This window comes from Zalophus californianus, chromosome 9 (genome assembly GCF_009762305.2).
Source record: "Zalophus californianus isolate mZalCal1 chromosome 9, mZalCal1.pri.v2, whole genome shotgun sequence".
NCBI classification, from domain to species: Eukaryota; Metazoa; Chordata; class Mammalia; order Carnivora; family Otariidae; genus Zalophus; species Zalophus californianus.
This window is the reverse complement of record NC_045603.1, coordinates 135,706,182-135,722,847: the sequence shown is the minus strand read 5'-3', so window position 1 is coordinate 135,722,847 and position 16,666 is coordinate 135,706,182. Positions and strand designations below refer to the sequence as shown.

At 52.9% G+C, this 16,666-nt stretch overlaps 1 protein-coding gene across 6 annotated transcripts; it reads left to right on the top strand.

The window, feature by feature from the left end:
* Positions 1-1,470: 1,470 nt before the first annotated feature.
* Positions 1,471-16,658, top strand: AKR1E2 (aldo-keto reductase family 1 member E2). 6 transcript variants are annotated; one of them, XR_003520045.2, is made up of 12 exons: positions 1,471-1,597; positions 5,026-5,193; positions 7,027-7,188; positions 7,345-7,422; positions 8,824-8,946; positions 10,875-10,972; positions 12,844-12,916; positions 13,459-13,542; positions 14,568-14,650; positions 14,902-14,991; positions 15,771-15,953; positions 16,527-16,658. XR_003520045.2 is itself a non-coding variant. In XM_027594899.1 (11 exons), the coding sequence occupies exons 1-10, from the start codon at positions 1,559-1,561 to the stop codon at positions 14,942-14,944; spliced, it is 951 nt and encodes a 316-aa protein (XP_027450700.1). In that variant the 5' UTR covers positions 1,471-1,558; the 3' UTR covers positions 14,945-14,991; positions 15,771-15,954. The 6 variants fall into 6 exon arrangements, 5 of the variants coding, with proteins under 5 accessions (XP_027450700.1, XP_027450699.1, XP_027450698.1 ...); XM_027594899.1 differs by lacking the exon at positions 16,527-16,658 and having other exon boundaries at positions 15,771-15,954; XM_027594898.1 differs by lacking the exons at positions 15,771-15,953; positions 16,527-16,658 and adding an exon at positions 15,106-15,268.
* Positions 16,659-16,666: the final 8 nt, after the last annotated feature.

Sequence of the window (16,666 nt, the reverse complement as noted above, 5' to 3'; positions counted from 1 at the left end):
TCCAAAGGACTGCTATTTTATATTTCAATCAGCAATTTCTCCATATCCTCACCAACACTTCATTATCTGTCTTTTTAATAATAGATGTCCTTTTGAATGTAAAGAGGTATCTGATTGTGGTTTTGATTTGCATTTCCTAATGAATAATTATGCTTAGCAGTTTTCATGTGTATACCTTCTTTTTATGGCCATTTGTGTATCTTTTTTTAAGGACATTTGAGAGAGAGAGAGAGAGTGGGGGGGAGGGACAAAGGGAAAGGAGGGAGAGAATTTCAAGCAGACTCCCCGCTGAGCACGGAGCCTGACGTGGGGCTTGAACTCACCACCCCGAGATCAGACCTGAGCTGAAACCAAGAGTCAGACATTTTAACCGACTGCACCACCCAGACACCCCTGTATATTTTCTTAGGGGAATTTGTCATATTCAGATCCTTCCCCCACTTTTTAAGTGGAATGTTTATATTACTGTATTATGGAGGTGTAAGAGTTGTTTAATCTACATAAGTCCCTTATTAGAAATATTATTTGCAAATATTTTATCCCATTTGGTGGGTTGTCTTTCTCTTTATCGATGCTATGTTTTGATGCAAAAAATGTTAAATTTTATGAAGCCAGCTTATATTTTCTTTTATACTTGTGCTTTCGGTGTCCCCCCTTGAGGACTGATGTTCTCTGCTCAGTGGACTCCAAGTCTGGGCAGACACATTGCTGACTGTGGCCTCACCCAACAGCCTCAGCCCAAGCCGACTCCACCTGACCCTGCCTTGAGGGCTCCCCGCTTCCTTTCCACCGACCAAAGGCCCATGTAGAAGCTGATACATGGGATGGGGGCTAGTGCAGTGGCCACTCTTGGTAGAGCCTTAGATGTGGTTTGAGCACTTTTTCCCTCTCTAAAGCCCCGAGCCGGATCCTCTGCCCTTTCAGCAGTTTTCCTGAGCTCCCTCTGTATACCTGGCAAAAGCCTCCTGTGTTCACACAAGCTCAAGTGGGTCCTGCTGTTGCAACTGGGAACTTCCCCTGGATGGAGCATGTCCACGGTGGTCCCTGTGCCTGGCCGAGCTGCCCTAGATATGCTGGGTTCACTGAGAGGAAGGAGCGCTGTGCCTGGAGGGAGCAGGGGGGTCAGGCTACAGCCCTGCAGTGAACAGCCTACAGACACTGTGGGAGTCGTCTTCTAAATAGATCTTTGGAAAATTGCGCAAGAATCTCTTTTGGATAAACTCCTAGAATCAGCACTGCTAGGCAAATGTATGCACTGATGGGACTTTGGCGGGTTCACCCTTTCTCTGGCATTGGCTTCTGAGGAATGCGCGATGCCGCGCGCCTGGAACCCTTGGCCGTGAGACCGCGGACTCGGGCGCTTGCGCACAACCACTCCCAACGCCAGGCTTTCGGGCTCGCGGGGGGATGTGGGCGTGTCCCCTGGCCCGAGGTGCCGCCAGCCAATCAGGGCCGCCTCCCGCCGGCACCGCCCACCGCGCGCGCCGCGGCCTTTGGGAACCCCGGGCGCGCCGGCGCGCCGGGGTGGTCGAGCTGCGGTCGCCGAGCTGCTCGGAGCATGGAGCGGATCCCGGCTGTGGGCCTGGGCACCTGGCAGGTGAGGTGGACCTCGCGCCCCGGGGCGGGCGGGGCCTTTCCCCAGCCGCGGAGGGCACCCGCGGGGCCGCCTGCCGCCCTCCCTCCCCACCCCCCCGCGCCGCCGCCCCTGCCCCCTCCCGAGCCCTGGCCAGTAAATGTCGGTGAAAGGCGGGAGCAGACGGTGGTCAGGCCGGTGTCGGGGCGGGAGGACTGGCGGCCACCTGCCCGCGGGCGCCCTGGGCCGGGGGACCTGCATCCCGAAGACTTGCGGTTTGGGACAGAGCGTACTTCCCTGTGCGCGCCGGGGGCGGAGCCCTGGGCGCCCTCGTGTCCTCGGACTTTGTCGCCGCTGTCCGGGACGTGGGACCCAGCGCTCACCGCGAGCCCTCCGCACCGGTGGCTTTGCACTGTTTGCTTAGACGTCGTGTTTAATAAAAGAAGCGATCGGATGAGTAGGCATTAGTATCATCAACCCCGGCTCAACCAAGTATTATTCAAATGATTTCTTCTAAATACTTTACAACTCTCAAAGAGCAAGGATGTAACTTTATTCGTGGTGGCGCACGGCATCTAGCAGCTCAGTAAGCGCTAAGCCAGGTAAAATGCTTTGACTTCCCTGCCCGCCTTCCCTGGCTGTCTTCTGCACCTGGCTCAGTGTGGGAGCCCTGCCTTGCACACAGTGCAAGGAAAACCTCCAATCACTGCTTCAGAGGCCAAAACACTCCTTTCTGTTATTGTTGGACTTCAGGTGCACAGACTTGGATCAGTCTTAGCCGCCTCTTCCTGATCATGCAGAGTGTTGTTTTTATGTGGTAGTTTTCAGTAGTGTAAGGTCACAGAGCTACTACCATCAGCTGTCTAATGCCCCAGAAGTGCCGCATCAACAACCAAGCACGAAAACTCACTGTTTTGTGGCTTAGTACTGCTGCGTGCAGGTGTTCAGCTGGGCAGCTCTGGGGATCTTGGCGCAGCTCACTCCCATGTCTGGGGTCTGGCTGGTCTCGGTTGGGACGTTTGGGCTGCTCCACCTGGCTCCACCTAACTCTCAGCCTCTAGCAGGCTAATCTGGGATATCCTCCTGGTGATGGCTGAAGCACAAGGGAGCCAGAGAAATGCACAAGGCATCCTGAAGCCTAGGCTTGGAACCAGCATCTCCTCCGCGTTCTGTTGGGCGCAGTAAAACACAGGGACAGCCCAGGTTCAAGAGCCGGGGGAATATAGCTCATTCTGAGTCTGTGGCATCACATTAAATCCATAGATCAATCTGGAAAGAACTCACAACTTTATGGTATTAAATCTGGCTTTCTACAAACATAGTATACTTCTCTGTTAATAAATTGTCCTAGATAGATGGCATCTTCTCACTGTCTCTTCATCTGGTTGTATATTCAGCTTTCCCTTCATTTGTTGGAATTATTCCTGGATACTGGACAGTCTGTGATACTGTTGGAGATGAAACTTCTCTGAAATTATGTCTTCAGCTCATTCGTTGTTGATGCATAGAAAAACAATCTTCTCCGGCGCCTGGCTGGCTCAGTCGGTAGAGGGTGGGACTCTTGATCTCAGGGTCAGAAGTTCAAGCCCCATGTTGGGTGTGGAGCCTAGTTAAAAGAAAAAAACAATCTTCTTTGGTATATTCAACACATTTCCAGCCACGTTGCTAAAATGTCCTATTCTCTTCGTTTGCCTATAGATTCATTTGGGTTTCCTACATAAATGATCATACCAGCTTCAAATAATGCTACTTTCATTTCCTTTTTTTCTGATCCTTAAGTCTCAAATTGCCTTTTCTGAGCTGCTTGTGATGGCCAGGGCCTCCATTACCGTGGACATTCTTGTTTTGTTCCCGATCTTAAAGGGAATGTTTCTGATACTTACACATTTAGCATGATGTCTGCTCCTAGGTTTTTTGGGCTGTGTTTGTTCTTGATATTTTTGTTATCATTGTTGTTTTAAATGTGGGTATTCCTTACCAGGTTAAAGAGTTCCCGTTTGCCCTAGTTCACTGAGACTTTAAATCAGGAATGCGTGCTGAATCTTATGCAACATTGATTGACATGATTTCTTTTTTAGTCTATTAATGTAAATTATTATGGATTTCCTATCAAGCCATCCTTGGCTTTCTCAGATAAACTCAGGGTGGGTGTGGTATGTTCTTTTTCCATAATATATTGTTGCATCCAATTTGCTGTTATTTTACTTAGGGTTTTTGCAACTGTCATTCACGAGTGAGATGAGTGTGTGACTGTCCTTTTAATATTTTTGTCTGCTTTTGATTCCAGAGATATGCTGGTTTAGTGGGATGAATTGGGAGTATTCTTTGTTTTTCCCTTCTCTGAAAGATTTTGTGTTAAATTGGGATGATTTCGTCCTTGAAAATTTTGTAGAACTGTGTGTGTGTTTAACTAATTGCTTCATTTAAAAGATAATTATAGGACAAGTCAGCTTTTACTTCTTCTCAAGTAAGTTTTTCTAGGGATTTTTCCTATTCTTTTCATCTTTCCAAATTGTCAGCTTATAGCTACTGATAATATTTTCTGAGATTTTGGGTCTCTGTTTAATCTGTATGACTGTTTTTCATTCAGGTAATTAAAAAAAAAAAAAATTGGTCCCGTCAGTCTCATCAGAAGTTTGTCCACCTCATTCAGATTTTTCAAAGAACTAGCCTCCGGCTTTGTTGATTTCTGTCATGTCTTTATTGGATGTTCATTCTTGTTTTCAAATTTTCTCTTTCCTTCTAACTTCTGACTTGAGATGGATGCTTCATTAGCTTTCAGCCCCTCTGAATGTGCTGCTCGTCAAGCGAAGACCATCACACACACAGTGCATGGGCTTCCACAAAGGTCGAGTGAGCAGGTGCTTTGTGAACCACGAAGCCCTTTGGGAAGGCTCAGTGCGATGTGTTGTGAGCCCTGCCCGGGCTTCTTCCCTGCTTCCATCCCTTTGCTTGCTTGAGCAGCCCCAGTTCACAGTGAGTGCTTCTGAACTTCCACAGCCTCGATGGAATCCGTATCGTTCGTGTGGGTTTGGGGAGATGCTGCAGGGGTGGTGGATTATCTTCATGTGAGTATACACCTGTTCACCTTGACCCCTGGACTTCTGGTCTTGTTGGGTAGAGAGTGAGTCTACACCTTCTAGTATCTCAGTTACTATTAGGATTCCTCCTCCATTTCTTTATTCCTCTGTTCATTCAGGAAGCACAGCGTCTGGCTCTGTTATTTGCAGGCACTAAAAATACCTATAGAGTTTTCCCAAAATAAGGAAAGGAGTTGGAATTTGGATTGTGTTTAAATCCTTTCTGACTCTGACGTTCCCTAATTTTAGTGCTGATACTTGCACCAATTCCATGACCTCCTCACTTACACACCGTTTGAGTCTACAGTTTAGAGTGAAAAGGTGGGATCTCCTGAATGTGGGTGGCTTGCTTCTGTCGTGCTCATTCTGCAGGCGGCTCCAGGGGAAGTGACAGAGGCAGTGAAATTGGCCATCGACGCCGGATATCGGCACTTCGACTGCGCTTACTTATACCACAATGAGAGTGAGATCGGAGCCGGGATCCAGTGCAAGATCAAGGAGGGTGTGGTGAAACGCACGGACCTGTTTATCGTCAGTAAGGTAGGACTGTACACACGGGGCGAGCAGGGTGTCGACCGCTCGGGGCTTGGGTAGCAAGATGGCTGACCCAGCGTGTGGAGGGGTTTCTGGTCTCCCAGGAGCTGGAACCAGACCTGACTAGACTTGGGCAGCTTGGTCCACATGCTGGGAGTGGTGCGGGTGAGGGCGTCCAGGACAGGGTGACGAGCAGAGGGGACAGCCCGTGCAGAGGCACGAGGCGTGAGACAGCACCTTGGGTACAGGGACCTAGAAGAAGCTTGGTGTTCCTGGATTGGAAAAGGGTAGGCAGCGGAGTCCTGAGAAACAAAGTCTGGAGCAGGGGACAGGCCCGATCACGGAGGCCTGCGTGCCTTTTAAGGGCCTTACTCTTTTTCCCATAGACAAAGGCACACAGTTGAAGGTTTTTACGTAGGGAGCTTATCTTCTACAGCAGTGAGACTTGTGTCCTATCTAGGCGATTACAGCCACTGAACGGAGCGTGCATTTGAGCAGGAGGCAGAAGACAGGAGACACTGAGGGCAGTGTGGGTGGGCGAGGGGGGGTGGCCTGGACGTGGACAGTGGAGATGGTGGAGGAGGGGGACAGCCGTGCAGCCGGTTAGGGGCAGACCCCGGCAGCAGAGTTCAAGAACTCCTTTGCTTTTGACTTTGAAGCAGAACATTAACACCCTGTGTCCCGGAGCCACGGGCCCTCATTCCAAGCTGTCTCTCCCGAGCCCCGAGAGCCTGGGTCGGTCATTGGACGGCGCTGGGTCACAGTGTCGTTGTGTGTAAAGTGAGACTCAGATTTGATCATCGCCTGAGTAGTTTCCAGGTCCAATGTCCATAATTGCACAATTCACTGCTGTTTCTGTAGAAGATTTGCTCTTCTATTTTACTCTCTGATGATTTCTGTAATTCGTCGGTGCTTCCACAGCTGGAGCAAAGGGCGAGTAAGGGAGAGGCCTAGGTATGCACCTGGCCGAGGACCAGACGTGTCTCCTGCTACCCCAGGAAGGGAGGTGGGTGCCGGGACTGCTTAGGCCAGCCCGAGGTCAGGGGACTAGTGCTCCTGAGCGCATCACCACCAGGGGAGCTGTGCTCATTACTCTAGACATTTGCAAAAGTCATGGAAATATAATTTAAAAAAGAAAGATCACTTTATGTATTCACCATCTAGAGAGTCCTGTTGTTAACAAGGTATTTTTAGGGTTTTTTTTGCTTTTCTTCTCTTTTGTCAATACACTGTGTTTACGGTGTGTTTTTACATCTTTGCATCCTTTCTTGTACTTGTTTTGTGTTTTCTCTCGCTGTGTTGGAGCCTTCAGATTGGCTCCCGGAGGCTCCCGTCACGGTTAATACTAAACAGTCTGATGGGAAGTAACGAGAGGAAAAACCAGTCACGGATTTTCTACTTAGCTGAGGGCGGGGAGGGAAATACCCAAGTCAGGACCGGTGAATGTTCACTCGCCCACCGGACTTATCTGCGCGAGCGTGAGGCCTTCGTCCCCGAGGACTCCAGCATGGCACTGACTGACGTGGGAAACACAATGCAGAATTTCTTCTGAGTTTCCCTCTTCCCCTTTCTGCTCCCAGGCGCTGGGTTTGGTTTGGTTTGGCTTTGGTTTTCTTTTGGTCCCAGTGGATCCAGTTAACCAGATGGCCCCCCCACCAAATAGTTCACAGTACCTCCAACTTCCCTTTAGTAGGACTCGGGCTACAGAGCCCAGTTTTGGAGGTCCCTCCCCGAGGGAGTCCTGGAACCATCGGAGGATAACGTCACGGCCCTGTTCTATCTATTGCCATCTGGGCTTCTATGTTGTCTGTCTTCCTGATACTGGATTTGTGGGGCCAGGGGCAGACGTTGTGGTCACCCTGGCTTCCCCCCTCCCCTCGGCAGCTGTGGTGCACCAGCCATCAGAAGTCCTTGGTGAAAGCAGCGTGCGCCAAGAGTCTGAAGGCCTTGAAGCTGGATTACTTGGACCTCTACCTCATACACTGGCCCATGGGTTTCAAGGTATGAAAGGTGTGAGCGGCACCTTCCTTCCAGGTCACACCTTCCGGGTGGTGCAGGGAGCGTGGGCCTCAGCTCGGGAGAAGCCTGGGCTCCAGGCACCCCCCCCCCCCCGCCACCGCCCGCGGGCCCCCATCAGCTCCCTCCTCTGCCTCACAGCCCGGGGAGGAAGACATGCCCTTGGACCGCAGCGGCATGGTGATACCCAGTGACACCGACTTCCTGGACACGTGGGAGGTGAGCCATGGGCTGGCGGGCCTCTGGGCAGGGTGCCGGGCCACCGTGAGCTGTGTTCAGGCACACAGGTGTGCAGTCTGAACGGGGAACACACACCTGACCCAGAAACTCAGAGACCTGGGCAGCCGTCTGCTTCCTTAGTCCCAGCTGGTTCCTCTCTCCGAAATGTCTGTTTGAGGGATAACTGAGGCAGACCTCCCTGTCAGGCTCAGTGTCGACTTGTTTTTTGATTAGAAAACATCACGCAGTCGTTACAGAAATACAGAAGAGGATAAAAAGAAAATTTAATAATCCATTTTTCCATTACGCGGTGGTAACGACCACTGCCAGGCTGTAGCTGCCGAGGGCTCGTCTGTAAGGGCTCGGAGCGATGCCGGGCAGCGCGGCCAGGTCTGGGGAGTGCTGGGGGCTGGAGGGTGGTATGCAGGCTTGCAGCCTGCTGCTGGAGTCCAGACAGGAGGGGAGGGAGAGGCCTCGAGCAAAGCAGCGAGCACGGGAGTCGGGGCGAGGGGTGCCAACTGCCCCGGTGTGGAAGGGGGCCAGGGGGGTCCCGCTGCCCCGGGCTGACGTGGCCCACCGATGTGGGGTAGAGGTGGGCAGGGGTGAGGCGTGGGAAGCAGGTGAGGCCACACTGAGTCAGGGAGAGTCGGAGCTGGCAGAACGAGGGGGTACACAGACGGGGAGGATTTGCAGGCCACCCTCTCCCCCTATTCCTCTTAAACAGGGGACTCAGCGGAACAGATTAGCTGAGCAGTCTGGGCTGTGCGGCGGGGGCCAGGGGCCCCAGCCCTTTCTGACCCACCGCCTTGCCACTCGGGAAGCCAAGGGTTGAACTCTGGGCTGTCGGTGCACAGGGGCGGGGTGCCGGGTGGTGCCCAGGGGGACAGCTGTGCAGCCTGTAGCTGCTGTGCGCTCGAGGGTTGCCCGCTGTGACCACCCTGGACTCCTGCGGACGCTCCCTCCCTGGGCTTAGGAAGCACATAATCTAGGTAGAAAGAGGGGTGAGCGAACAGCAGTGGACGTCCTTGCCCAACACCGTCTCAACAGGTATTCAGAGTAAGAGGAATAATAATAGCTACCATGTTGAGCATTTACCACTTTCCAGCCCTGAGCTAAATGCTGTGCCTGCATTATTTGATGGAATCTTTAAACAATCCTGTGACATGGACAAGCTTGTCCCTGCTAGCAGGTGAGGACACTGAGGTTTAGTGCGATCATATAAATGCACCCAAGCCCGCCCAGCCAGGGAGAGGTGGAAGTGGATTAGGCCCTGGGGGCAGAATGCCTGGGGGGCGTCCGGGGGCTATTTAGGGATCGTGGATGCAGCTGGTTTGTGCAGTGTGCAGAGGAGTGAGGGACGTGGATTATCAGTGCAGCAGAACGACCCTTTGTTCTCTTTAGGCCATGGAGGACCTGGTGGTTATGGGGCTGGTGAAAGCCATCGGGGTGTCAAACTTCAACCACGAGCAGCTTGAGAGACTTCTGAATAAACCCAACTTGAGATTCAAGCCAATCACTAACCAGGTGAGGCTTTAACAGGTGGAGTTGGCTTTTCAGCTGTCCCTTTCATGCGGCTAAATAGGAGCTAAATGGGAAACAGAAGAAGGGGTGGGGCACACAGTGGGCATTTTTCTCCTGTGGCTGCAAATGGGTGACTTAGGGAGCAGTTAGGCAGGTAGCTGGCGCCAAGGCAGGGGAGCTGCTCCAGAGGCTTGTCTGGACAGGTGGTGCCCTCGGAAGGCAGGGCGGGGGCTGAGCTGCGTTTTCTCTGCACAGAAGCGGTGAAGGGTCCCGGCGTGCCCTCCTCCCTCACTAACCGTGGTGCTCACAGCGGTGCGGGCTTCCTGGGAAAGCGCCAGGGCCCCCTCCCCTCTCTCCAGCCTCACAGGGCGGGCAGCTGAAAGACCGCCACGTTCACAGCCGCTCCCAGGACTTCTGTGCAGAGAGCTGGCTCGTGAGGAAAGGGCATTTTTGTAGCACTTTATTTTACCTAGATGTTTGCTCAAGTGTCATGTACATTTACAAAGTGCATACACATGACAGTGGAGCTTGATAGATTCTCCTAAATGGAGCCTAGCTGTGCTCCGCATCCAGGTCTAGAAACAGTGTGACCAGCACCGGGGAGCCCCACCACGCTCTTTTTTCTATGGACCAGCCCCCAACAAAGGGCAGTCTCTATGCCGATTACTAAAGCACAGAGTGGCTTTGAGCTTTATGTAGATAACATGACACATTATGTGCTCGTTTGTATCTGGCTTCTTTCAACCTTGTATTTGTTAGATGCTTCCGTGTTCATGTATGACTGGCCCTCGTTCTGATCTCTGCATGGTATTCCGTCACGTCAGTAGAGTGCAGGGTAGTTATCTATTCTAGCGCTGATGGGGACTTGGGTAGTTTCCAGTTTGGGGACATTAAGAATAGAGCATCACGTTCCATTTTTTATTCAAAAACCTTCCTAGCTGAAGTACCACGTGGATACGGGAAAGGCTGTTGCTTGGTGAGTCTCCGCAGGTGAGGTGCCCAAGTGGTCAGCACCCAGAGCAGGAAGCAGAACAGCCTCTGCCTTCTGGAAGCTCTTCTAGCCTCTGTCCCCACGTGAGGCACAGCTTAGTTTCCCTGCTTTACAGCCTTGCGCGCCTAGAATCTGTTCATGTGCGTCATAGCTCCTGTCCCGTCAGGGTTTGGGGCAGCACTATAAATCCGGGGGAGGGCTGGTGCCTCGTCTGTGGGGTGCAGAGGGGCTGGAGGGCATGTTTCCTAGTTAGGGTTCTGAGCCCCCAGGAACATGGGCTCAGAAGGGTTTTCAGAGAGCCCAGTGGCTTTGTGTTTCCACTGCTGCCGATGACCGTGCCCAGCACGCCCCTGAGCTCTGTCCTGGAGCCCGCAAGGCACTGTTGTAGCTCTTCCTTCACCCTAAACCAGCATCTGTTTTCAGCCCACTGAGAACCTGGCATCGTACTTGAGAATTTAGAGAATGTGGAGACAGGAATCCTGCGCTCCAGTTTCTTTAATGTCCGTTGGCGTCCCCTGGAGCGTGTTTGCCCCGTGACTCCCCCAGCCTCGTTCGCTCTCCTCACAAGTGTTGATGGGGCACGTTCTGTTTGGCTAACTTATTCTGGATGCTGGGGAGATGTCTGGGGGCACAGCAGTCAGACCAAACCCGTGCCTTCATGGAGGGAGACAGACAATGGCAAATAGGTACAACATCGAGGATGTCAGTGACTCGGGCTAGAGCGGAAAGTAAAGGACCAGAGCGAGGGCCTCACCGAGCAGGCACTGTCTGAGTGTCCAGGGAACGCAGGTGTCCCTCCTGCGCATTCTCAGTGGCCTGTCACTTCACAGGCGCGGGTCATGTAGCCCCTCAGCGACAGAGCCGAGACATTAATGCGTGCCCTGTTTCCTGATGTACGGTTGGTCTGAATTTTCTTGGTAAGCTGGGATTCTCTTTGTAGATTGAGTGCCACCCGTATCTTACCCAGAAGGATCTGATCCGTTTTTGCCAGTCCAGAGATGTGTCCGTGACCGCGTACCGGCCCCTCGGTGGTTCCAGGTAGGGCTGCGTCAGTGGTGCTGAGTCAAGGCTCTAGCAGGAAAGATGCACCGTCCGGCTGAATTTGGGTAGTTGGCAGAGGGTCTCAGGAAGGAGGGTGTGGGCAGGGCATGCAGGGACCACAGGCACCCTGCCGGGGGCGCTCACAGCACCCCTGGGCCCTGTAGCTGAGGGAGGGAGCTGGTGCTGGGAGCCGGAGGAGAGTCACTTTGAGGGACAGAAGTGGCTGGGAGCAGCCTCTTCCAGAGCTCTGGACTAGCACGTAGGGTCCTCTGCTGGGCCTCTCCGTTGGGCTGGTTCGCAGACATCCCCATCTCCCCAGAACAGAGCCTCCACCTGTCCTCTTTCCCCAGAACCTGAGCTGTGCGCTCCCTCCCTCCGCTAAGCTAACGAGCCCCGGCTCGCGCGGCCCCCAGACCAGACACCTGGAAGTCCAGCCTTTCCAATCCATCAGCAACATCCGCTGAGTATTCCGCCGGAGACCTGGGATCTGTCTCTTGATCTCTGTTCTCGCCATCCCTGCCTTAGTTAACGGGGAGTTCTCACGGGGAATTCTGCTGCCTCTTCCCTCCGGCCAGATTTGCCCCGTTCATGTTCACGGTAGCTGAAGGGAGCATCTCAATACGATCAGGTCACTTTCCTGCTTAAAAACTCCTCAGGTCTTGGCATGGCCTAGGAGTCCCGACTGGTCTGCCCTCTGCCTACTTCTTGCGTCATTTCTTCCTGCAGGAAGTGTGCGCACCAACCACTTTAAACTACGCGGGGCTCCGAGGGTAGAGCGCGTTCTTCCCAGTCTCTGTGCCTCTGCACACTGTTCTCTTTACCTAGAATCTTGCTGTTATTCTTTTTTTTTTTTTTTTTAAACCTGGCTAACTCTGATTTCTAGTATATGGTTGAATTCAGCGTCACCTCCTCCAGGAAGCCCTCCGGACTCCCCATAGTCAGGTTTTGTCCATAGCCCTCATCACACTGTCTTGCCATTAATTTCTTTTCCCACTTGTCAGAGCTGCTTGAGTGCAGGGACAGCGTGTGATGTGTGACTCCGCCAGCCCCTGGCTCAGTGCCTGGGACAGAGCAGGGGCCCCGCGAGGGCTGGAAGCATTTGACTCTGATTCTCTGTGTGTCTCCCGTGGGAAGCAGGCAAGGGGTTTGAACTTGGTAGCAGCAAGCGAGTTGCTGGAAGCCGGGTGGTGGTGTGCAGCTGAGCCTGGGATCCCGGGGCCATAGTGGGCGTTGGGAGCCGCCCAGGGGCGGGGAACCAGCTGAGTGCTGGGCCCGTGGCAAAGGAAATCAGCCATTTAGTTCCTTCAGGAGATGCTGAGCACTGTTTCTAGAGCAGTGCTCAGAACCTACGAGCGGCTTATAGAATGTTCCTGCCGAAATGTCTCTCTGGGGAGGTTAGGGCCTGTGGGACCCACACTGAGGGAGAGGGCCATTCTCTGCACTGGAGCCCGACACGTCCCCAGTCTTGGGCTTGTGCTGGTATTTGAGTTGAACTTTTCTGAACTTGCCATCATCATCAACAATGACTTGGCCATGGGCACACTCCGGGCCTTGCGGCAAGTGTCAGAAGGGCACATACCAGAGCATGGGCAGGCCCTCCGACGTTGCCCCCTCGTTCTCGAGAACACACCGAATGACCGTGAAAGCAGGGCATCCGGCTGTTTCCACGGGGGTGTTAGCACTGGTTGTGGCTGGACGGTGGGATTTGGGTGATGAGCTCTCCTGTACCATTTAACTTCCCTACAGGGAGCAAGTACTGTGCTCAAACACAGGTCTAGGTTTTATGTTGTGGAGGAAGTATTGTGTGTTTTAAAGCAAGAAGCACACGTTTGACCCCCTAACTCCCTGCCCGGTCCTGCTCTCTCTAGTGAGGGGGTGGACCTGCTGGATGACCCCGTGATTCAGAGGGTGGCCCGGAAGTACAACAAGTCTCCAGCCCAGGTAGGAAGGGGCTGCCTGGGGGGGGAGGGGAGGGGCATGCCCTCTTCCTCGGGGAGCCAGGGACTGGACGGAGGAAGGGTTCACTGACGGTGGCCCAGATGACCCCGTGTCTGGAGCTCCCTCGGGTCACCAGCCCAGGGCCGTGCTCCCAGCCACGCAGGCTGCGAGGCCCCGTGGGCGGCACTCCGGATGGGAGCTCTGAGGCCGTGTCCCTCGGCCCACCAGCCCAATGGGACAGGGATGGCCTTTACCACTCTTCCGTGCTCTCATGTCCGACGTCTGGGGGTTGGGCGCCTCATTAATTCTCATTAATTCACGGAATTCTCCATGGGCCAGTGGCAGTCATTACACACACATTGGAGGAACCATCCAGGAAACGCCAGTTTGGTTCTGGAAGGATTTTGGAACAGAAGAGCTTGTAATAAAAGGCTTAGCTGCCCCTGACTTTTGGACTTCATTGCACAATATAATATAGACTATGCGGGAAACAGCTAACTCCATGGGATTTCCCCTTGTCTAATATTAGACTTTTTTTTCTGTAGATTTTGCTCCGATTTCAGATCCAGAGGAATGTGATAGTGATCCCCAAATCAGTCACCCCAAAGCGGATTCTTGAGAATATCCAGGAAAGTGCTTTTCTTCTTTTACTCGGAGGGTTTGGAATCATATGTTAGTTAGCTGGGGGTCTGACCACTGCAGCAAACAGGCCCCCTGTGGCTTTGACACGACAGAGGGGCGGGATGAAGCCGCGGCCACAGCACAAGGAACCCGAGAGGGTGACCACACCGGCCCAGGAGCTGGCAAACCAGCTGAAACGGGGAACGGAGAGGTGATGAACCAGGGAGTCAGCCAGAGGCGCCCAGGGCTGCCTGCCCAGCCAGGAGCCTGCTCCCCAACCCTCAGGACCGCTGGCCCCGGGGCTGCCCTGAGCCCTCCAGAACGGAACCCAGCGCCCCCCCGGGGCCCCAGCCCGCCCTCCAGTCAGCACTGCGTGGACACCGAGTCCCTGGTGTCTGCCGGACTGGGTGGAGGATTCCCTCTGGGGAGAGGCCGGGCCCCCGGCCACGGCACCTTCTCTCCCAGCTCCTCAGCGGCGACTAGGGTTGGCTCTCCTGGGAGGAAAGCTCTTATTTTAGGAGTGACTCCTAGTCCTCCAGTGTGTTAAGAGTAAAAGGGCAGACGGAGTGGCAGGGGGCAGCTTAGAATTCTGCTTTAGAAGGAACGGACACGAAAATCACACCGTGTTACGGGTACTGTGAGACTTAACGGTCCCGGGGCCCACGTGTCCTCCGGGCTGGCAGGGTGTGGGGCACAAGTGGTTTGGGGCTTTGGTTTTTCATTTTTTGGCTTTTTTGAGTAGTGGGGGAAAAATGCTTTGCTGTACCTCTTAACTCTCCTGGGGTGTCCTTACTCCCGCGGGGTGCATGCGGTTCCCACCCAGCCCCGGGCAGCCGGCGTCCGGTGGTGGCAGCTCACAGTCCACGTGCGGGTGCGGAGGCCGATGCTCTGGGGGAGTTGCAGGGGCCACACGTGGTGTTGCATCTGCAGCGCTGTGTCCCCGACGGGCCTGGCTCAGCGCCTTGCAGGCGACGCGTGCTCAGCGGAATGCTCACCGATCTGAATTGGCTGTGAACATCTGTTTTGGCTGCAGGTGTTTGACTTCGAATTATCAGAACAGGATATGAACAACATCCTCGGCCTGGACAGGAACTTCCGAATGTGCAGGTTACCCATGTAAATATGTCTCCTTTACTTCCTCTCACGACAGGGATTGGTTCTTGAAGAGATGCTGATTATATACGTTTGAGGTTAAATTGGGCCTTCTCATCAGTCTTTCCTATTTGAGGCTGGGCCACTGAGTGAAGCCAAAGACTAATTTAATTTAATGTATCAGGGAGCTTGAAAGTACACGACTGTAGCTTTTAGTATGTTTCTCTTAAAAAGAATGAACATCTCTATTTTTTATTTGTTTTCCTGTTTTTCAGAGCTGAAAACCACAAGGACTATCCTTTCAACATAGACTACTGAGCATGGCTCCCCGCTTCGTCCTCCTGCTGCCCGGACAGGTGCCCCAGGTCTGACCCCCGCCTCTGCGCAGGGTGGCCAGGGAGGGGAGGGACGGGGTTTGATTCGGGTGGGTTCCCACCTGGAACAGAAGCTGAGCTCCCTGAGAAACACACACGGTTCAGCCGGTTTCAGTGACGGAGACAAGCACCATGGGAGCAGTGAGGACTCTCCGTGGAGAACCCTCAGTCCTAAGGACCCTTTGAGCACAGCGTGATGGGATTCTGACAAGATAAGCTATGTGGCCTGTACTCTCGAAATAAAGATTGTACTATGGAAATACTTAAATACAAGAGTTGGGATCATCGCATCAGTCTCTACATCTGTCACTCAAGTCCCCTCACCAACCCTGGGCCCGCCTCGTGTCATCTGTGCTCCTCTGCCCCTGCCAGTCCCCCCAAAATCCGTACCTTCACACATCCAGAGAACACCTGGCTGAACGTGGGCGAGGTCTCGGTTCAACAGAGGCTTTTCTTCTTATTTAAATATACCTGGGGAAACCCAGCTCAGAGAGGACATGTGGCCTGTCCCCCTCATGCACTCAGGGTCCAGCCTGTCCACGTGCCGCGTCAGGAAGAGCATGAGGGCGCGCGTCCACATGGGCTCGTTCAGGGCAGCGTGTGATTCGTCTCACTGGGTGGCACTTCGGCACCAAGCTTCGGACCAATTATTATGTTAGATTAAGAAGGCTCATTTTCATGAATTAGTTGCCAGGTGTTTCCCTGTTTCTGTTAAGTGTATGAAAAGTTCTACACAATTGGCTAATAATGCTTTCTATCAATATTTACAGAATTTTTCTATTTAACAAAGTAATTCTGCCGGATTCAGAATGCAAAGAGAACGGAAAAAAGCTCAATTATAGAAAGCAAAAATGGCCTAAAACAGCAGTATCTAAGAAGAATCATCTTTCTAGTGGCTCCTTCTAATCTTTGCCCATGTCCACGACATTATGTAGATAAACAAATTACATAAGGTATGTAACACAGGGGCGCCTGGGCGGCTCAGTCGGTGGAGCGTGGGACTCTTGGTTTCGGCTCAGGTCGTGATCTCAGGGTTGTGAGGTTGAGCCCCAAGTGGGGCTCCGTGCTCAGGGAGGAGTCTGCTTGTCCCTCTCCCTCTGCCCCTCGCCCTGCTCACTCTTTCTCTCTCTCTCAAATAAATGAATCTTAAAAAAATATATGTAACACATATACACATCTAATAAATGGACATAAACACTTCACAAAACCTGCCACACAGCACATGTCATTTGCAACTTGCTTTTTAAAAATGCATGAATGTATATACTGGACGTACAGTTCACGCAACTGTTCACTTAATATTTTGACAAATAATTTTAACTAATCATCCGAGCTCCCTGCCTAGTGTAAATGATTTCCACATCTTACACTGAATCTTCCTCACGGTAATTCCAGCCTTGCAGAGGCACTGTTCGATGGGGGGGGGGGGGGGTTGTGCTGCTTCTCATCTCTACACCTTAAACTTAAACAAACGTCCCTTGAGGGACCACACAGTACTGTAAGTTCCATCACTTTATATTCTACAGGAAAAAAAGGATTACACATTTGTAAGTGGTTTTTTGACTAGGACCACTTGGAATAGCAACACCATGGCAAATACCAGGAAGCCGAGAAACACTCGGCCCCACAGAGCTGGGGTGGAGGACGCGTGCACACGGTGAGCCCT

Bases quoted from the DNA above. Each gene is read 5' to 3' on its own strand.
- AKR1E2 (XM_027594899.1), top strand. From the start codon at position 1,559: ATGGAGCGGATCCCGGCTGTGGGCCTGGGCACCTGGCAG. The intron at 7,423-8,823 runs GTGAGCCATGGG...TGTTCTCTTTAG, and splicing joins ACTTCCTGGACACGTGGGAG to GCCATGGAGGACCTGGTGGT. The intron at 10,973-12,843 runs GTAGGGCTGCGT...TGCTCTCTCTAG, and splicing joins CGGCCCCTCGGTGGTTCCAG to TGAGGGGGTGGACCTGCTGG.